Consider the following 20,446-nt stretch of genomic DNA (forward strand, 5'->3'; position numbering starts at 1 on the left):
GGGAGACTGCATCTGGGGTGGCCGCCCAGGGCTGATGCCAAGGGACACTTTCTCCCTCCACTCCACAGTGCCCGGGCTTGCTCTGTCCTGGCCAGGGAGTGCCTGCTTGTCACCCTCCCAGGTTGGTCCCTTCCCTGGGAAGCCTCGGGACACTGGAATGCAGAGCCCCAAAGCGGAGCTTTCCTAGGGAAGAACTGGTGGTAAGAGCCTCCAGCCTTAGGGAAGGGGCCCTGCCTACCTGAGTCAGCGCCCGGCCTCTCGGGGTGGAGGCTGTCTTCCGGGCCAGCCTGGTGCCGCCTAGGCCAGGCTGGGATCCCAGGTGGAAGGCCCACTGAATGGAAGGCTCTTTTCCTTTTATCCCCACGTCCTGTGTTCTCTTCTCCTCTCTATGGAGGACGCGGCAGCTGTTGAGGCCCTACTTCTGAGCCAGGCCTCTTAGTAACCTGCGTGGTCTGCCATTTGGTTCCAAGTACGGCCTCGAAGGGTGACTCCCTTGTTCTGTCTGAAGGCTGTCTGAGCGCCGTGGGGTCTGCTTTCAACCAACTTCCTCAGACCACGGGAGCTGCCTGGGCTGTGCTGTCAGCCAAAGCTTTAGGAATGTCTGGTGCCCCTGGTCTTCCTGTAGGCAAGGAGGTTAGGGGGAGAGGGGAGAGCGTGGCTGTAGCCAGACCCTGTTTGGTTGGCCGCAAGGCCAGCTAGTCCTCAGCCCTCCACCCGTTGGTGAGATGTGGGTCCAGGCTGATGGGCCGAGACAGAAGCAGGGAAGGGACTCTCTTACCTCTTCTCTGGCCTCCTGGAAGCCTCCTCACTGGGGGCCTGGGTCCAAGAAACAGTTTTCTACTGGAGATTTCTCGTTTCTGTACTTTCCCCCGTGGGCTCTCCGCACCCTGTTCCACATCCCTGCTCTGGGGACATATTACAACTTAGAAGAGGCCAAGAGGTTAGGACAGTGGTCGGCAAACTCATCAGTCAACAGAGCCAAATACCAACAGTACAACCACTGAAATTTCTTATGAGAGCCAAATTTTTTAAACTTAAACTATATAGGTAGGTACATTGTTATTAACTTCATTAGGGTACTCCTAAGCTGGCCTTTGCTAAAAACGTCCTCAATCTGATTGAGGTATGTTCGCTGAGGTCGACCCCCTCCAACTCTCCCATCCACACTCTTGTCTTGTATACTTGTTTCGTCTATCTCCTTTCCGAAAACCGACTTCTGCGCATGGCCACGAAGTTTCAATCGCACTGTACGTGCGCGCCCGCACGTGGTATTTTGTGGAAGAGCCACACTCAAGGGGCCAAAGAGCCGCATATGGCTCACAAGCCGCAGTTTGCCGACCACTGGGTTAGGAGAAGAACTACACACTGAGTCCTGAGAGTTGGGTGGTTCAGTCGTGAAAGGGGAGTGGGTGACTGGGGGCAGGGGATCAACGAGCACACACCAGTGCTCTCTGCTTCTCTGGGTCCTAGACCAGCAGAATCTCCACTCTTTTACTGTCCTGGATACCCAGCTTGGAGCCAGCCCTTCCCAGCTGCCCTGTCCAGTCTCTCCTGCGAAAAGTAGGGGTGCTGGTGTCGGCCGGCAACAGGAGTCAGAGGGGGTGGTGGCCAGCGCTCAGCCGTGACCTCTTTCCCGCGGGGAGGACCATAGCGTCTCTTTCCAGCCTCCATCTGGGCTGCAGCCAGCTCAGGAGGACTCGACTTAGATGCCGAAGTCTTGTTGACAAGAAGACTCTGGTTTTAAGAACAGTGGTATTTGCGAACTAAAAATAATGGCAGTAATAGTTGCTCTTTCCTGATTGTTGGATAAAGCATTGTGTGTGTGTTCTCTTAGCTGCCCAGTGTGCAGTAGGGAATAGTGTACTCCTCTGTACGACACGGAAGCTGATGCAGTAGGTGGTGGGTGGAAGCGAGTGATGTTGGACAGAGCTCTGCGACATCGACCGGACTGTCTCCTGACACAGGTGTGGGGTCACCCCACACCGCTCATCTTTGGATGCTTTCCTTCTCCCTTTGTGATAATCTCTTCTCCCTCTTAAGGATGGTGTTGATGATGATAAAGTTAGCCGGTGTTAGTAAGTGGCAGGTTTGGGATTTGAACCCCGGCAGTTTGTCTCTGGCCCTATACTCTTAAGCCCTTCTTGTCTTAAGCCCAAGTTGTTCCTTGAAGTCCATCCAGCATGCAGCTCATTGTGACAGGAAGTGCTGTCCTGCTATGCCATGCAGACCAGCCCCTGGGGGTAGAAACACCAAGAGGTATGGGCAGAGCAGAGCACAGACAGGCGGTAGGAGTCCTTGATATTTGGCTCCCGAGGGGCAGAGGGCCCAAATTCTCAGGTAGATGCTAAATCCCTATTCCAAATTTTGAGGACTTGGAGGTTGCCAAATCCTACCCTCAGAAAAGAGGGGCGTGATGAGAGCTCAGGAGGTGAAGTAGAGGTTGCCAAGGAACTTGCCCACCCACCTTCTGCTCATGGGAGCTGGGACAGAAGGAAGGGCCCTGGTAGCGGTCTTGCAGTGCCTGCAGGAAATGGGGCTGAGAAGAAGTGGGCCATGGAGGCCAGGCCCTCAGGACCCTGTTGAATGGGACCTGGTGTGCCCTTTGGTAGACAGAGCAAGTACCAGTGGAGCCTCGACATGTCCTTCTCTCCAAGGGGTATAAATCTTAGAGTTCCTTTTGGAGGGAAAGAACAAGTATTTGAAAATCTACTGGCCTAGCAAATGCTGTTTGAGGACCAGCAGGCTTATGTGAGCTGCATGATGTCTGGACACCAGAGAGCAAGAGAGCGCTGTGGGCTGAGGGGACACAGCAAGGCTTGGGGGAGTTCGACTTGCAGAAGAGAGAAGGTGCCCTGAAAGGCCCAGGAGGCTCACAGGGACTCTGCTGAGACACCAGGAGCCTCTCCTTTCCGGTCTACTGTACACATGAAATCTTTTCTCCTCAAAGATTCAACCTGCCCTCGCTGGTGTGGTTCAGTGGGTAGAGCGTCGGCCTGCGGACTGAAGGGTCCCGGGTTGATTCCAGTCAAGGGCACATGCCCGGGTTGCAGGCTTGATCCCCAGTAGAAGGCGTGCAGGAGGCAGCCTATCCATGATTCTCTCTCATCATTGATGTTTCTATCTCCCTCTCCCTCTCGCTTCCTCTCTGAAATCAATAAAAATATATTTTTTAAAAAGGTTCAACCCATAAGCTTCTGGGATCTGAGTCAAGCAGCTCACCCCAAACCAGCCAGCAGCTACTGCTATACAGAGAGAAAGGAAAGCCCTCCATTGACACAATGAAGAAGGGAAACATCGTAGCAGATACTTTGTGTTGTTGTTTTTCTGTCTGAAAAGCATCTGGTTGGGGACGCTCAGGAACCCTGGACAGTTCCTTGGTGGTAGCAAGTCATGCCTTTCCTCTGTGGTTTTGTGGGCTTGCTTCACTTACAGCCAGAAGGGGCTGTGAGAGGAAGAACTTTGACTCACTCCTCTGGTCACCCTGCTCCCCTCCAGACGATCTCCTTGAATTTCCCAAGGCAGCGTGGATGGTTCTGGGAGGAGGCCCTGGCAGTAGCTTTGTCCCATTTGCTGGATTGATGATGTCGTGTGTTCTTTGAGAGATAAATCAGGACTCTAGACAAGACTCGGACCAGACTCTGAACAGTTTTACTGAGATATAATTCTCATACCATACAGGTCACCCATTAAAGTGGACAATTAAAAGAGCTATGCATCTATCACCACAACCTCCCCACCCTCTTCTGCCCTCAGCCCTCGACGAATCTGCTATCCGTCTCCATGGGTTTGCCTATTCTGAACTTTTCATAGAAGTGGAGTCATACAACATGTGGGCCTTTGTGACTGGCTTCGTTCACTCAGCACCATGTTTTCAAAGTCCATTCGTGTTGTTGCATGTGTCAGAACACTTTTTTAAATTGCCAATGACTATTGCACGGTGTGGATATTGCAGTTTATCTGTTTACCAGTTGATGGACATCTGTGTCATTTCCACTTTCTGGCTATTATGAATATGGGATGTTTGGAATAAACATGCATATAAAGTTTTTGTGTGGACATTTCCACTTCTCTTGGGTATGTAGCTAAGAGTAGAATTGCTGTGTCACAGTATTTCTGTGTTTAGTTAGCCCTTTGAGGAATGTTCAAGTCTTCGTATATCTTCCTCTGGACCATACCCTTTCTGAGTTGTGTTTCTACACCTGGTCAGTGCTGCTGTTATTTCTGCTTCCTCACACCCTTATTTGAGCAGTGGGTGGCTAAGAAGGGCAGACTGTTACCTTGCTCAGACCCTGCCATTCAGTTAATTCATTACACAGAATTCATTGAGCACCTACCATAACCCTGCCTGTCTAGTTGCTGGGCTGTAACGGTGCGTACACGAGTCTTCTTGAACTTCCACTCCATTGGGATAGACAGCAGATCACTGCAAAGTGAGAAATAGGAAAGGTAAATGTAAAGTGAGTGCACTGAAGTGATGCTGCTGCTGCTGCTGCTGCTGCTGCTCCTTGGAGATGCAGCCTTCTCCCGGTGTGAACAGGCACCGGGAATGCGGGGAACTGGCAGGGCAGTGTACTTACAGGGGTGCTGTCCCTCCCTGCAGCCCCCCTTGGGACACCTCGACTCCAAGCCCAGCAGTAAGTCCAACATGCTGCGGGGCCGCAACTCAGCCACCTCTGCTGACGAGCAGCCCCACATCGGCAACTATCGACTCCTTAAGACCATTGGCAAGGGCAACTTCGCCAAGGTGAAGCTGGCTCGGCACATCCTGACCGGGAAAGAGGTGAGCGTTGGGGTGGGGAACCTGGCAGCACCTCCCAACTGTTGGCACCCCCATAGGTAGTGGTGGCACTACTACCACAGCCGTCCTCTTGTTTACCAGACAGAAATGTGATCTGAACAAACAGGAGTGCCAAGAGGGATGGGACAAAAAGGAGGTGGAAACAGGAAGGAGGAAGGCGCTTCGAGTCCTGGGTTTAGTTTGGTCAAAGAGGTAATCTTGGGCTTTTTGTCTCATGTTCAGGTGGCTGTGAAGATCATTGACAAGACTCAACTGAACTCCTCCAGCCTCCAGAAAGTAAGCAGATAACCCTCCCTTTCTAACCTCTCGCCAGGGGGCAGTGATCTACTGACCCCATTGGGATCTTCTCTTGAATCCCTAGTGTAAACTCTCTGGTCATCTCACTGTCCCTCTGCAGGGCTGTGCTGTGTGTAGGGCTTTGGCTGATCCTCTGGGCTGACTCCTGACTGGGCTCCCTGGCCACAGGCACTCCCTGTTGAGGCCTTTCTGGCCCCTCCCAGCCACTTGGCCTACCTATCTGACCTACTTCTGCACCTTGTTATCTGTTGGCCTTTGGCCAGCCCTACGCAAAACTCATGCTGTAGCCATCACTAGAAACGCATTCCAAGACCTGGGATGATGATGGGTCACTCTGGAAGCACAGGGACAAGAGGAGATGGGACCTGCCCCTGGACTCTGTGCCAGCTGCGGGTCAGAGAGTGGGCCCTGAAGACGGGCTTTAGACCAGCACTTGTTTCACACCTGTGGCGGGGAGTGCGGACGACGAGGCTCCTCTTGGCTAAAAGTCGCAGGGTCATGTGCCGACGCTGGGCTTCTCCTTCCCTCCTGACTTACAGGGGGAAGCCATGGTCTCCCTTAGCTGGTGGGGGACCCTCCAGATGGCCCCCCTGCTCGAGGAACAAGACGCTGGAGGAGGCAGGACAGGACACTTGCGTTGGCAGAGGGGACAGCGTGCTAGTGACCGTTGGCGTGGCACTGGAAGCTGCCCTCTCCTTCCATCCTGGGCTGCGGGGGGCAGGCAGGAAGGAGGAGGAGGAAGTCCCCCATCTGGCCCCAAGAAAGCTGCCCCTTCAGGTCAAGTCAGGTTTCCTTTGTGTCTCATCCTCCAGCTGACCCGGCTCCCGTTTCTGATCGGGATTAACCTAGTGCTTTCCACCTCGTGGCAGTTTGTGTCAACTGCAGTGGCCCTGGAGGCTCGGGACAAGCCATCGAGGCCTGTTGTTGTAGAGATGCTCTCGGAATTGAGCGTGTGTGGGTTGAGGTGCCCTGACATGCTGACAGGCAAAACCAAAGTGTTTTCCTTTTTTGTTGCCTGTGGGATCCCCTCAAGGTTCTTTGGTTCAAAGGAAACATTGTTGTCATCACGAGGGCTCCCCTGCTTGGAGCTTTGCAGAAGGAAGGGGGCTCCTCTTCGCTTGTTGGCTCAGACCCCACAGAGTCGACGCTGGCGTGGTGGGGCCCTTTGGTCTCTGGAGCGGGCCAGCCTGCCGTCACTGTGATGGCCAGCGCCAGCGGGCATCTTACTTCCCACCTCTCTTCTCCCTGCCTCTTCCTGCCTGGCTGGAAGGCACCAGTACCAGACAGATGTAGCCATCTTAGAAGCCTTTTAACAGCTCTGTTACCAAGGCCAGTCTGATTCTGGCCAAATTACTCTGTTAAATTTTATCCAGCAATGACTCTAAAGGACGAACACTGAAGAAGCTAGCCCCTCGGGGTTCCAGAAAGCCCAGAAAACTCCATGCTCTCCCAGGAGTGCCCTTCCAGGCCAGGGGCACCCTTGGGGGAAGGACCCTGGCAGCTGCCTGTGGGCCCCATTCAGTGCTGCTTCCCATCACTGCCCCTGAGAGGGGGTCCAGGATTTTTTGCTTCTCCACCCAAAGTAGCAGCTGGACCAGGGAAGAAAGCAAGAGAAACCTGGGCTCTGACCAGAGAAGGGAGCCAAGGCCAGAACCAGGTCCTGAAGGATGGGAAGCCTGCCTCGACTTCCCCTTTCCAGCTCATGAAAGTGCTGGGGTTTCGTGAAAGGAAAAATGTGTTCACTTTATTTCACAAACTAGACTCCAGCCCTCACCCACCCTCCACCCCAAGCAAACTAGTTTTGCTCTTTGTGCAAGTGGAGAGGCCTGGAAGTTACAGAAACCCCACCTCCAGTCCGCGGGCCCCCGCAGAGGGGATGGAGTTCAGTGCTGTCATCTTTCTTTATGGAAATGTATGGTTTGGAGTCCCTGGTTTTGTTTCACAAAGAGAGCGTGAGTGTGTGGAGGTGGATTTGATTAAAATTGGCATCAGCTATATATAGGAGTGGCTTCTGTCCCCACCCCAGGGGCCCAGAGAGAAAGGCCTGCTCACTGGTGCAGGGCCCTCAGACTTCCGGAAATCAGATGACGGGCTCCCCTTCAGCACCCCCCCTTCACACAGACCAAGCTGGAGTCTCTTTTGTCCTGAACTTTAGTTCTGAATATTCATGCACAGAGGTTCACGGTCCCTCCCTGAGAGGCACCCAACCAAAGCCCTTCTGCTGTGCGGGGCAGGATTTGGGTGGATGCAGCAGGGTGGCTGGCCGGCCCCAGTGCCAAAGCTCAGGGTACGAGCCGTCGGAGCCCAGCTTCCCTCCCGCTGACCCTTCCTCCCCTCACCTGTTCTCAGCCCTCAAGGCTGGGCACAGAAGGTGCAGACAATTGCCCTGTTTCTTTTCCTTGCCCGTCGTCTTTTTGGAAAAAGAATCCTAGCAGTGCCTCTGTTGGAGAGGCCTGAGGAGAGCAAGTGGTGCAAACATGACCCCTCTATTTCACTTTTCAGCTATTCCGGGAAGTAAGAATAATGAAGGTTTTGAATCATCCCAACATAGGTGAGAACCAGTTGCTGCTCCATTCTCTTCCCCACATCAGGGCTCCACTCCCCGGCGTATTGTCCTTCTCCCCTGGGCCCTGCCTTCTGGGGACTGCAGTCCTCGGGGTGCCTCTGGGGAAGCCCAGCTCACAATGCAGCTCTGCCTGAGCGCCGAGCTGTCCTTAGTAGCGTGGCTGCTTTGAGAGGAACTTGTTCTTGGGAAGCAGGGGCGGGGGGGGGGGGTGGGGCGCCTTCATCCCTAGGATGCCCCCCCTGTACATGTTGGGGCTCAATATGTGGCCCCTCCTACTTTTTTGACTCATGGCTTGGCCTTTTCTCTTGTAGTTAAATTATTTGAAGTGATTGAGACTGAAAAAACTCTCTACCTTGTCATGGAGTATGCCAGTGGAGGTAGGTATGGCACCGCCTCTCCTGCTGTGCACCCACTGCGCCGGCCCCAGCAGCTCTGACCCAGCCCTGTGCCCGTCTCTTGCAGGAGAGGTGTTTGATTACCTCGTGGCTCATGGCAGGATGAAAGAAAAAGAGGCTCGAGCCAAATTCCGCCAGGTGGGTGTGACTCCCGCCCGGAGTACGGGTCTGGCCTTGGCCTTTTGGGGTCTGGCATACAGGGAGGGGCTGCCTGTCTGTAAGTGGCCTTTGAAGGGTCCTTCAGGCTTTGCTATCTGTGTGGCAGCTTAGAATGAGATCCCAAGGTCACAGCTGTGCCAGCTCCTGTGGCCTCCCCCAGGTGGCTCTGGACTAACCCTTCTTCCTTCCTTTCAGATAGTGTCTGCTGTGCAGTACTGCCACCAGAAGTTTATTGTTCACAGAGACTTAAAGGTAGGTATGCTTGTCCTAGCCGGTTTGGCTCAGCAGATAGAGCGTCGGCCTGTGGACTGAAGGGTCCCAGGTTTGATTCTGGTCAAGGGCACATGCCCAGGTTACAGGCTCGATCCCCAGTTGGGGGCGTGCAGGAGGCAGCCGATCCATGATTCTCTCTTCATCGTTGATGTTTCTCTCGCTCCCTCTCCCTTCCTCTCTAAAATCAATAAAAATATATTAAAAACATTTTTTAATAAAAGGTAGGCGTGCTCTTCCCCCTGCACCTTTGAGTGAGAGCGGGTTCCCTTCCATTCACCATGACGTGACCATCAGGTCTGAGCATTCAAGGCAACACCAGCCTTTAATGCTTTGGAGATAATGGGGAAGCCCTGGTCTGCTTCTAATGTCGGCCTCAAACTAGACGCAGGATCCCGTTCCCACAGTGGGCAGAGGCTCTGGGCCACCACCCTCCAGTGTGGTCAGGCAGGGGCACTCCAGACTCTGCTGGGCCGCCCGACGGCCCAGGGCTGACTGCAGGGAGAATGCTGACTGCGTTCACCCGCCGCACAGCTGCTGTGCAGAGTGCGTGTGCGCGGAGAGGTTCAAATGTGAGGCAGACATGACCGTGGTTAACCTGCGCCTGACGGAAGCTTTCGCAGCTCAGAGCGTCTCTGAGCCTTCAGATCCCAGCTCTCCCATGGCTGCCCATTGAGGAGTAGTCTGCGCTGCCCTCTTCCAGCCCAGCCTGTTCACGCTGATGGAAGGCCGGCCTGGGCCTGGAGGAGAAGGTCCTAAGCCTGGAGAGGGCGTCCTGTTGGCTTTCCCATCCCCTCAGCTTCTGCCCAGTGCCTTCGTGGGTCCACTCGGGTCCCTGACGGTTTCCATCTTCCCTCTCAGGCAGAAAACCTGCTCCTGGATGCTGACATGAACATCAAGATCGCAGACTTTGGTTTCAGCAACGAGTTCACCTTTGGGAACAAGCTGGACACCTTCTGTGGGAGCCCCCCGTACGCGGCCCCAGAGCTCTTCCAGGGCAAGAAGTACGACGGGCCCGAGGTGGACGTGTGGAGCCTGGGCGTCATCCTGTACACACTGGTCAGCGGATCCCTGCCGTTTGATGGACAGAACCTCAAGGTGGAGTGAAGCGCAGGCTGAGATCATTGTTATTACTTCTCATTGCCTCTCTCGGCCTCCAGTCTTACCCCGACCTCTCCCCTTTGCCACCTCTCTACACTTCCCACGCCAGAGCCTCAGAGAAGGGCTTGCAGAGGTAGCAGCTAAAGGTCTTCTGCACCCAGGGCAGTCACCTACCTCAGTCCTCCTCCAGGGATGGGACCAGTTGTGTGTCCGTCATGCCCTCAGGGCACTCAGGACGCAGGCCTCGGGCTTGGGGGGCGGGGGCATGTCCCTGCTCTCTGCCTCCTGCTGTATTTCATTTCTAGCTGCCTGGCCAGTCTTAAGCTCTCAGGAGCCCAGATACTAGGTTTCTTCCCTTGATTTTGGGGTGATTTCCGTTTCCCTCCTGCAGGAACTGCGGGAGCGGGTGCTGAGGGGAAAATACCGTATTCCGTTCTACATGTCCACAGACTGTGAAAACCTGCTTAAGAAATTCCTCATTCTCAATCCCAGCAAGAGAGGCACTTTAGAGGTGAGCAGCTGAGAGCCCAGCTGGCCGCAAGGTCCCAGGTTCCCAAGGAAACCTTCACACTGAGGCTCCTTCCTCTTCACTTTATTCCCCAGCAAATCATGAAAGATCGATGGATGAATGTGGGTCACGAAGATGATGAATTAAAGCCTTATGTGGAGCCACTCCCTGACTACAAGGACCCCCGGCGGACAGGTGAGGCTCGGCTGGGCCGTGAGGTTGAGCCTGCCAAGGACTCGGGACCAGCCTTAACTGTATACCCCCTGTGCAGAGCTGATGGTGTCCATGGGTTACACACGAGAAGAGATCCAGGACTCGCTGGTGGGCCAGCGGTACAACGAGGTGATGGCCACCTACTTGCTCCTCGGCTACAAGAGCTCGGAGGTGTGTGCCCTGCCCCTCCCCGGTGCCCTGCTGGCCGTGGCACCCCCATGTTTCCATACCCCATTGAGGGCAGAAGCTCGTGTCTGAGTGGGTGTGCTGCCTCTGCTGATGAATTTTAAGCCTCAGCTTTGGTGGCCAGAGTCCACTGGTCTTTGCTCTCACTGACCTCCGTCAGTGAGTGAGTAGGTAGCTGGTGGGGTCTGGGCTTCCATGTGGGTGAGTAGACCTGGTTAGACTGGGTCTCAGTCCATCTGACTGGGTCAGTTCTGTGTTCATCTAGAAATGTTGTTTCCATATATTTGTCTCTCTTTGTTTTGGGAACTGTGCATCTCTGGGTCTCTGCACGCAAGGGTCCCTGTGTTTTTCTTAGAAGAGTCTCGAGTCTGTGCTGCTTCTGCCTGGTGCTTGTTTCTGGATACGTGTAGCTCTGTGCATGTATGTCCATCCTCTCATCTGTGCATCTGGTTCATCATGTCTTATGTCGGAGTCCGTGGGGTCTGTGGGATGGGGGTCTTGGTCTCCACTGTGTCCCCACCACCTGCACTCATGGCCTCTCCCTCCTGCTCCCCCCGGTGGTGTTGGGCTCCCTCTCTTGGTTCTCCCCTTAGCCTGCCCAGGAGGTACGCGAGAGGTCTGTGTCTGGACCTGCGTTGCTGTGGGCGTGTGTATCCCTCCCTGAGGTGGGGGTCTTTGTGGGAGGTGGGGTCGTGTCTGTGTGTGTTGGGGTCTGTGTCGGGCACCTGTTTCCACAGGTGTTCAGTTGCACATTGGCCTTGCAGGGCCTGGTCATAGGAGCGCCGGGTGGATTTGTGGATCTCTGCCTAACTTCTGCCCTCCCTTTTCTGTTCTTGCAGCAGGAAGGCGATGCCATCACCTTGAAGCCCAGGCCTTCAGCTGACATGACCAATAGCAGTGCTCCTTCCCCCTCCCACAAGGTACAGCGCAGCGTCTCTGCCAACCCCAAGCAGCGGCGCTTCAGCGACCAGGGTAAGTGCTTTTGGGAGTTGCAGGTGGGGGACCCACCCTCTGCTGAGAGGTCACAAGTTCTCGGACTTTGGATGACATAGCTGAGTTTTACTCCCCATTCAGCCACTTATTAGTAGCGTGACCTTGGGCAGGTCCCTTCCCTCAGCCTCTGAGAAGTGGTGTGTGCTGATTGCTGGCAAGACTGCAGGGGAGCAGGCGTGGGGTGGGCACTCTGTGAGCCCTGTCCTTACCCATTCCCGCTGTCACTCTGGCCCAGCAGCTGGTCCTGCCATTCCCACCTCAAATTCCTACTCTAAGAAGACTCAGAGTAACAACGCGGAAAACAAGCGGCCTGAGGAGGACCGGGAGTCAGGGCGGAAGGCCAGCAGCACAGCCAAAGTGCCTGCCAGCCCCCTGCCCGGCCTAGAGAGGAAGAAGACCACCCCTACCCCCTCCACGGTGAGCCACGCTGCCTGGTCTCCTCCTTCCATCCTCCTCCTCCCCCTCCTCCCTTCCTCCCCACCCCCTCGGCCTGTCCTCTCCGGGCAGCTCTTGGTCCAGACCCACGCCCTTTGGCTGCCTACCTGACCTCTCCTCCGGGCCGCTTTTGCTCACTTAGAAAGCCTGGCCCCCGGGGGAGAAGCAGGCCGCCGTTTCCCGACCCGGGCCCGCTCTTGGGGGAAGGTGGAGGGAAAGGGGTGCTGTGACCCTGCCAGCGAAACAGGCTTTCTGTAACACAGCCTTGTTCTCTCTTCCCCACAGAACAGCATCCTCTCCACCAGCACAAATCGAAGCAGGAATTCCCCACTTTTGGAGAGGGCCAGCCTGGGCCAGGCCTCCATCCAGAATGGCAAAGACAGGTGAGCAGGCCGGGCCAGGAGCCACCTCTCACGGCGGTGACCTCTGTCAGCAGCACCACTCCCCTCCCTGCTCCCTGGAGTTCCGTCGCTCTGTCCAGTCCAGCTTTCCACACACCAGACCTCCTCCCTTCCCCCCCTCCCCACACCCCTTTCCCTGTGCTCCTGTGACCGCTCCTTGCAGTGGACCAAGTGTGACTCCCTGGTCATCTCGGCTGCCAGCCAGGGCCTGGCAACCCGCTCCTCTAGGCCTCAGTGCTGAGGCTTGTTCCGGGGCCCCAGGCGCAGGGCAGGGCAGAACTGAGGTGCCCGCCTGCGGGGTGTGCACGAGAGCAGAGCTCCCAGCTCCTTGACCATCAGCATCTCTTACTGTGCGTCCCTGGCTCCGCCTCTCCTGAGCCTAATGAAGACTCCCCTTAGCAGCCCCTGCTCTTTCTGGAGAGGAAGCAGCCTTGCTCTCAGAATTCCTAGGAGACCAGTGTGGCTGGAGGCAGCTGCTCCCTTGGCTTTCCTGCACTTTGGTTTCCTCCCCAGGCCCTGGACCACCTCGCCTTCCTCACCCTGCCCTCCGCTCCCAGCTCCGCCTTCCTCAGCTCTGACTGGTGTCCCGCTGCTGCTCCTGGGGCTGACCTGCATCCTGCCGCGCTCCCAGCTCTGGCCCTTCCCGCCTGCCCTGGCTTCCTCACCCAGCCTCCCGCCCCACCCACCCCTAACCCAGGCCTCTCCGCTGCTTTTGTCTCCTAGCCTAACCATGCCAGGGTCCCGGGCCTCCACGGCTTCTGCTTCTGCCGCAGTCTCTGCGGCCCGACCCCGCCAGCACCAGAAATCCATGTCGGCCTCCGTGCACCCCAACAAGGCCACTGGGCTGCCCCCCACGGACAGTAACTGTGAGGTGCCGCGGCCCAGGCAAGTGTGCTGGGGCAGCTGGTGCACCTGCTGCCCTACACCTGTCCCACCCCCTGCCTCCAACCGTTTCTTTCCACCTGGTCCTGCTCTGTTCTTGTCATCTTAGCCACAAGAAATGGCTTTGTCCCCTGCAGCCAGGAAGTGGAAGGAACAAAAAATGGCTTAATGCCCCCCTCTTTTCCTGCAGTCTCCCCTCAGAGCAGATATGCCCGAAGCCGTCCCGAGGCTCCAGAAGGAAGCCTTTTGGTTCTGAGCCTCCTGGACTTCCTTAGGACCCAGGAACAGTCAGCATCACAGGGACTCACCCTTGAGGGTTGGTCAACATTGTCCCCTCGAGGTTCCAGCTGCCTAGCTCCCAAGGAGCCACATCTCTCCAGCCTGTACTGCTCTCCACACACGTATCCCTCCTTGCCTCCCTCCCTCCCCCAAACCATTCCTCCCACCTCACCTAGATGTCCTCCTTCCCAGTGTCCTCAGTGGTCACACCCCTCCTCCTGTGTCCTCTGTGATGGCTGCCTCTGCCCCAGCATCTTCCTTCCCTGCTCCCACCAGGGCTCCAGGTGCTTGGCCGTGATGGCTTCTCGGGCCCTGATGCATTTCCCCACCCCCACCTCTTTTCCCACAGCACAGCCCCCCAGCGCGTCCCTGTCGCCTCCCCCTCCGCCCACAACATCAGCAGCAGTGGAGGAGCCCCAGACCGAACTAATTTCCCCCGGGGTGTATCCAGTCGGAGCACCTTCCATGCTGGGCAGCTCCGGCAGGTGCGGGACCAGCAGAATTTGCCCTACGGTGTAACCCCAGCCTCTCCCTCCGGCAACAGCCAGGGACGGCGGGGGGCCTCCGGGAGCATTTTCAGCAAATTCACCTCCAAGTTTGTACGAAGGTGAGTAGGGGCCTTAAGATGGCAGAGTGTGAGGCCAGGCCTTCCTGCCTGCCTCGGGGTGGGACGGGGGTGCCTGGAATTGGGGTTAAAAGAGGCTTCTGGAAGCCTACGAAATTGGTCTTTGTCAATAACTCAGGTGCCCAGACCCTCCTTGTCCCTCTTAGGTCTCCCCAACTCCTTATACATACACCTCATTCTCTGGCCTGAGCAGATGGCCCATGCTGATGCCGCCTCCTCTCTAGGAGAGTGTGAACTCAGATGCTAAAATAAAAGCCCCCTCTTCTCCTGGGTTCCCATGGAAACTTATATTTGGTGACGCAGCTGCAAAGTCATGAGACCTGAGCCAGGCTGGGCCAGCAAGGAGTTTTTCCTGGTCTCTTGTCTGCCCCCTCTGACCTCCTTTCCCCGAACCCAGTTGGTTGGTTGGGTCTCGCTGCAGTCACTCCCTCTGCTACAGCCATGCTCTCTGGCCCAGGGTTGCCAGGATGAAGGCCATAAGTGCAACAGCTGGTGGGGGCCCAGGGCGGCCTCCTCCCTCGCAGCCTGATGCGCTGATTTTCTTGTGTGGGAACCAGGGTGGGGAGTCTCTTCATGAGGGTTCCCACACCTGGCTCCCCACCACCCCAAAGGGACAGTTTTGATTCTTGAGGTGCATCCAGCAATCTGGCCTCTTGGGATAGTCCCTGTCTCTATCCCACCCTTCCTCTGCCCCCTCAGTGTAGCTCAGGAAGCAGCCGGAGGCCGGAGAGAGCAGGCGGCCTGCCCTTCCTCCTGCTTCAGCCCGCTCAGCTGGAATAGACAGAGAAACCATGCCCCTGGCCAGCCCTGGAATTCAGGTGCAGGGCTGCAGGTGGGCGCGAGCAGATCCCGTGCCTGGGACTCTAGTCTCGCTGAGCGGCTCTTCCACAAACGGGGTGACCCTTGAACCTGTAAAGTCCACCCCCTACCTGCTTATCCACATACCGTCTTGTTGTTTTTGTTTTTTTATTTCTTTTTTTATTTTGTCTTTTTTTGTTTGTTTTTTTAGAAATCTGTCTTTCAGGTTTGCCAGAAGGTAGGCGTTGAGCCCACTGTGTGTGTGTGTCTGTCCTGTGTCCTGTGTCCGTGTCCTCCTCTGTCACTAACTCCCCTTTTCTGGCTCCTGCTCCCCCTCCGTCTGCTAACCACCTCTGTGTGGCCCTCTGCCATCTTAAAGGGATGAAGACGGCTCGGACTGGGCCGCCGTGTGAGGCCACATTTGCCCACTCGGGCAGATGACTTTGAAGATGATGGGCCTATCCCCAAGCAGGGGGTCTTCTCAGGGAATTCTCCCTTTAAGATTGTCTCCTCCCCCACCCCCACCTCTGGGTTTTGGTCTTTGGTCTCGAATATGGGGTTTGTGTTCTGGCCCTTCCCCTGTCTGTGCATGCGCTCCCAAGAGGGTCTCCCTGCCGAGGTCGACAGTATACCTGGGATGGTCTCTCATTCTGGGGCTCCTGGCTTCCCTGTCTCTGTCCCTGCGAACCTCTGGGCTCTGTGACCTCTGCCCCTGTCCCAGGGATGGCAGGACTTCGGATGTACTGCAGGGACTCGGGGTCCCAGGGCTTCAGTCTGCCGCCGCTGGGCCCAAGGAGCCTTTGCCTCACAAATGGGGCACAGCACCCCTCTGGCAGCTCCTGCGGAGCTCGGGCCACCCCCCAGCACACCTGCTGCCTCCAGCAGTATCTGAATGAACCAAGCCGCCTCCCTTCTGGGCTGACACAGCCATGGCCTGTGGCTTCCAAAGAGCCAGGAGCTGGGATGTTCTAGGGCCCTGGCAAAACGGGGAGATCCCCCTCCCTCAGGCATTTCCCTTCCTGGGCCGGATCCTGGCTCCGTCCCCACTCCGGGCCTCCTCATTTCTCTGGAGGCCTGGGTGGGCCAAATACCAAGCTGAAGACCAAGGGCCAGGTTTCCCAAGGTTGTCAGCCCCGGCCCTGTGCTAGGACACCTGGTAGGCACGTTGGTGCCCCAGCTGACAGAGAAACAGCCGAGACAGGGTCTTCAGGCTTTCCCCTTCCTCCTACCGACCCCACCCAGCTCTTCACTGCATGGCTGGCTGTTGACTCATGTGGGGGCCAGCCCTGCAGGCGCCTCCACCCACAGGGCAAGAGCCAGGTGTGGCCCGAGAGAGCAGCCAGGCTCCTTCCCTTGCGCAGCCCAGGCTCCAGGCCCGCAGTGCGCTTATCTGCATTTGTGTGTCTGATGTCTTTGTGTTCCTTTTACATGTGCTGCTGCTGCTCTCTCTCTCTCTCTCTCCTCACACCCTGCCCTCCTCTGCAACCCCCAATTTCCCAGCTCCAGGCACCCATCTTCCAGCCAGGAGCTGGAGAAGCCGCTCAGCGGGGCCAGATCTCTCCCCACACCCAAGGTGTCTGCCCGGCCCGGCCCTGCCCTGCGTCCTCTCTTCTGTATAATCTGATGGCTTGGCAGCCTGGCAGGCAGGGGAGTTATCAAAGAATGGGGGAGGTGGGCTAGTCTGGGGCCCCAGGCACCATCCCTGAGCACATCAAAGCAGTTCCAGAGCTTGGCCCTCTGAGCTCCCAGCCCCTTCCCCCAGAGGCCTGTGGTTCTGAGAAGATGCCCGCACAGCAGCCTGGCCGTGGGCCGGGGCCCTGCCTGCCCGGTGACTGCTGGGTGCGGGTGCCTGCACCTCCACAGCCTCCTCCCCAGCACACTCCTCTGGGACTGTGGGGAGGGGCGGGCTCCCTGTTGGAAAGCTGCCGGTGTGAGGTGCCTGCCGGGTGACGGGAAAGCGGCCTCAGGGCTGGGTCCTGCCTGCCCTCGGCGGCACCTCCCTGGACTGCCTCACCTGGGTCTGCGACGGTGGAAGGAGCGAGAAGCCCCAGCACTAAACTCTCCCTCGCTCTGTTTTTTGAGGAACCTGAATGAACCTGAAAGCAAAGATCGAGTGGAGACTCTCAGGTGAGAGGGCTGGAGCCAGCACCGGCCCTGCCCCGGCCTCCGGGCTTGCCACGCCTCCCGCTCCTCTCCTCCTGCCACCCCTTCGCCACCCTCTTGAGGCTTCCCTTTTCCTCAGAGAACCCCCAGCGCAGGGTGGGCCCTTCTGCGGTCTGGAAGGAGGAGCCCTGCTCACCTGTCTGGGCCTCCGCGCTCCCGTGTCCAGCCCTGAATTCAGGCTGCCGAGCGGTGCTCCCCGTTCCTCCCTGACCCTCCCCTCTTCCAAGGGAAGCACGACTGTACCCCTGCCCGCCCGCGGCTGGCTTCTGCCTGGCTCCTCCCCTCTGCCCAGGTGGAGGCCAGGACTACCCACGCCTCTCGCCCGCCCACTGCTCTCTGCTCTGCTCTCAGGGTCCCTGGCGCCAGGGTGGTGCCATGGGTGGGTCCTGGGTCCCCTGACTCGGCTCTGCCTCTCCACAGACCTCACGTGGTGGGCGGTGGTGGCAGCGACAAGGAGAAGGAGGAGTCCCGGGAGGCCAAGCCGCGCTCGCTCCGCTTCACGTGGAGCATGAAGACCACGAGCTCCATGGAGCCCAACGAGATGATGCGGGAGATCCGCAAGGTGCTGGACGCCAACAGCTGCCAGAACGAGCTGCACGAGAAGTACATGCTGCTGTGCATGCACGGCACGCCGGGCCACGAGGACTTCGTGCAGTGGGAGATGGAGGTGTGCAAACTGCCGCGGCTCTCCCTCAACGGGGTGCGGTTTAAGCGGATATCGGGCACCTCCATGGCCTTCAAAAACATTGCCTCCAAAATAGCCAACGAGCTGAAGCTTTAACAGGCTGCCAGGAGTGGGGGGCGACGGAGGCGGGCCGCTGGACTTAGCTGCTGGCCCACCGCTCCGGCCCACCTGGGCGAGACTGCAGACGGATGGCGTGTCTCCCCCTGCTGGCACTTCTCCCTCCCGCCCTGCTCAGTTTTTTCTTCCATGTTTGTGGGGATGGGAGATGGTTCTTTCCCCCCACGTTGACCCCTGCCCAGATGCCGCCCTCCCCCTCTCCCACAGGAGGTAAAGGAAGGGAGGGTGGGGGCAGGGCTCCCCTCGGTACTGCGGTTGCACAGAGTATTTCGCCTAAACCAAGAACTTTTTTATTACCAAAAAGAAAAAAGAAAAAAAAAATCCCAGCGGCCATTTTTCCTCCCTGCCCCATTGGGACAGTCGAGACTGGATCTGTGGGGTTTCCCGGGAGGGTGGCTCAGGGCTGGAACACTCTCAGGCAAGAGTGGTGGAGCTCCCTGTCAGGCCCTCCGCCAGGCCCACTGCGGGCTTCTCCCCTCTCCCCCTCCCCTCCAAGCAAACCACCAGAGGTGGCCTTCCCCTGACCTCAGGCCCCTGGGCTGGAGCCTGGGGGGCTAGGGGCTGGGGTGGGGGTGCTGTGCAGCCCTGAGGTGGGTGGGCTGGCAGCGAGGCGTGGGGCTCCAGCCTCCCCCCACACTGTATCCTCTGCCCCCCTTCCCAGAGCTGGGCATTTCCTTCCACAAGCTGCTGTGGGGACCTTGGTCCCCCCCTCAAAAGTCTGTGCCATCTTGTCCCACCCCCTCCCGGGGAAGAAGGCGGGGCTGACCCTAGGGCTGGGATAGGGGAGGGGACTGCTGGGCAGATGGGCTCCTGGGCCCCAGGGGGCCGCCTGGGCTGGGCGTTCTCCATTATGGGAGAGCCTTTTGTCTGAAAGCGCAGAGCGAAGCCCGCTCACTCGCCGCTCCTCTTCTCTCCCCACTGCTCCGTTCATTGGCATTAATCTGGGCACCAGCTAGTTCCATAGCAGTGACTTCCCTCACCACTCATCTCTGGCCTTGCCTTTCTTCCTGACACTGTCACCCCTCCTCTCAGGAGACACTGCCCAGAGCCTGCAGGCCACTGGCGGGGGCCGGATAGGGCAGCAGGGCCGGGCCTCTGCCCTCCACTGGGTGGGGGACAGGCCAGGCCACTCCCAGCTTGCTAACCTGTGGCCAGGGTGGGAGTGGCTGGTGGTGGGCGCTTGGCTGGTGGTGGCCGCTGCATCCCTTAATTTATTTCTCTGCTGTTTCTTTTCTTGAGAAATTGGGGGAAGGGGTCCAGCACAGAGGCTGCCCCTACCCTCACCTGAGTTGTACATTTTTTGTGATGGGTTTTATTTTTTATTTTATTATTTTATTATTTTTTTTGATTTATGATGACTCCACCCCTACTCATCACCCCCACTCCCAGGCCAGGCTCCTTGGCAATTAAAGCCCTTGGGTCCCAGGAAGGGGCCATGCCAACCTCAGTCCTCCTGCCCCCAAGCCCAGCTTCGGGCTCGGCTCCGACCAAGGGCTCCCTCCCCCCCCTCCTCCCCTCCTGCCCTATGGAACAGCCCTGGTGCTCCGAGGGGCTGGGAGGGCATGGCTTGGCTCCCAAGGGGGGGATGGTGGCCAGGGGCTCCCAGGCAAGGCGGCCCTCCCCACCCAGCCCCCCACTCCTGCACTTCGTTTCTCCTCTGGATCAAACACGTAATAAAGAGAATGTTTGGAATCTGAGCTACCTCCTCCTCTTTATTCTCCCCACTGGGCAGGGACCCAGTCCCTGTGGGCAAGACGCAGCCTAGCCGCCTTCCTGCAGGAGGATGGGTTCCTGTCAGGCCGGGGCGCACCCTCCCTACCCTCATGGCAGTCAGGAAGCCCAGGGTCCTTACACCAACAGGGAGAGAGGACTCAGTGAGCTTGGAAGGTTTTATTTCTTTAAAAAACATTGAAAAATAAACCCATGTCTGCATCTGTTTCTTTCTCTAAGCTTTCAGGTGGCAAGTGAAGTGGGCACCCTCAGAGCTCAGCACTTCCCTGGAGGCCTCTTGTGTGGCCAAAGCCGGGAGAGCCGCCCCTTAAGTCTCAGCTGCTGTCAAGCCCCAGGGGACTCTCGGCCCCCTCCCCCCTCCAGCCCCTCCCTACCTCACCCCAGACTTATTGCTAAAAGAAGGGAAGAGGAAGAACCGCCAACAGGCCAAAATGTCCTCCCCCACCCCCCAAGCTACGATCAGGACCCCCTCTACACAAAGGCTAGGGCCAAAAGGCCAAACTCCAGCTGACTAGGAGGCAGCCACTGCGCCCCTCCGGGAAGAGCAAGTGCCCTCAGGCCAGCTCAGAGGCCCTGGGCCCTGAGCCCCACCCCGGTTGGGCTGTGGGAGATGGGCTCAGCTGCCAGAGACGGTCAGAACTGCTGGTCTGCCCAAGATGGTCAGCAGCTGTGGGTCTTTGAAAGACCTGGCAAGAGCTCTAGTCCCTTCTGTCGTCAGTGAAGCCAGGGGTGCCCAACACATCCAGCAAAGGTGTTCTGGAGCCTCTGGGTGGAGGGCCTCAGGGCTCAGAGTGAGGGGGCTGGAGGCTCCAGGGGGGCTCCAATCAGGGTGGGTGGGGGCTGA

General features: G+C 57.6%; 2 protein-coding genes across 12 annotated transcripts in view; one reads left to right on the forward strand and one right to left on the reverse strand.

Moving 5' to 3' along the window:
• MARK2 (MAP/microtubule affinity-regulating kinase 2) overlaps positions 1 to 19,568 on the forward strand; it is a 57,527-nt gene extending 37,959 nt beyond the window's left edge. For 2 of the 11 annotated variants that reach the window (XM_005864161.2, XM_005864160.2), the window contains exons 2-19: positions 4,601 to 4,780; positions 5,021 to 5,074; positions 7,598 to 7,646; positions 7,973 to 8,038; positions 8,124 to 8,194; positions 8,411 to 8,467; positions 9,347 to 9,583; positions 9,978 to 10,097; positions 10,190 to 10,289; positions 10,366 to 10,478; positions 11,333 to 11,465; positions 11,722 to 11,903; positions 12,207 to 12,304; positions 13,046 to 13,207; positions 13,833 to 14,090; positions 15,118 to 15,144; positions 16,989 to 17,033; positions 17,490 to 19,568. In XM_005864161.2, the coding sequence (XP_005864223.1) occupies positions 4,601 to 4,780; positions 5,021 to 5,074; positions 7,598 to 7,646; positions 7,973 to 8,038; positions 8,124 to 8,194; positions 8,411 to 8,467; positions 9,347 to 9,583; positions 9,978 to 10,097; positions 10,190 to 10,289; positions 10,366 to 10,478; positions 11,333 to 11,465; positions 11,722 to 11,903; positions 12,207 to 12,304; positions 13,046 to 13,207; positions 13,833 to 14,090; positions 15,118 to 15,144; positions 16,989 to 17,033; positions 17,490 to 17,850 (2,313 nt within the window). In that variant the 3' untranslated portion in view covers positions 17,851 to 19,568. Of the gene's footprint in view, positions 1 to 4,600; positions 4,781 to 5,020; positions 5,075 to 7,597; positions 7,647 to 7,972; positions 8,039 to 8,123; positions 8,195 to 8,410; positions 8,468 to 9,346; positions 9,584 to 9,977; positions 10,098 to 10,189; positions 10,290 to 10,365; positions 10,479 to 11,332; positions 11,466 to 11,721; positions 11,904 to 12,206; positions 12,305 to 13,045; positions 13,208 to 13,832; positions 14,091 to 15,117; positions 15,145 to 16,406; positions 16,480 to 16,988; positions 17,034 to 17,489 lie in introns of all 11 variants that reach the window. The other 9 variants (XM_005864164.2, XM_014537982.1, XM_014537983.1 and 6 more) reach the window with 8 other exon arrangements.
• A 732-nt stretch (positions 19,569 to 20,300) lies between these two features.
• The window catches only part of RCOR2 (REST corepressor 2), a 3,334-nt gene continuing 3,188 nt past the window's right edge, over positions 20,301 to 20,446 (reverse strand). Inside the window, exon 12 of the mRNA XM_014538197.1 lies at positions 20,301 to 20,367. Coding sequence (XP_014393683.1) covers positions 20,301 to 20,367 — 67 coding nt within the window. The remainder of the gene's footprint in view (positions 20,368 to 20,446) is intronic.

Source organism: Myotis brandtii, unplaced genomic scaffold (genome assembly GCF_000412655.1).
Source record: "Myotis brandtii unplaced genomic scaffold, ASM41265v1 scaffold187, whole genome shotgun sequence".
Taxonomy (NCBI): domain Eukaryota; kingdom Metazoa; phylum Chordata; class Mammalia; order Chiroptera; family Vespertilionidae; genus Myotis; species Myotis brandtii.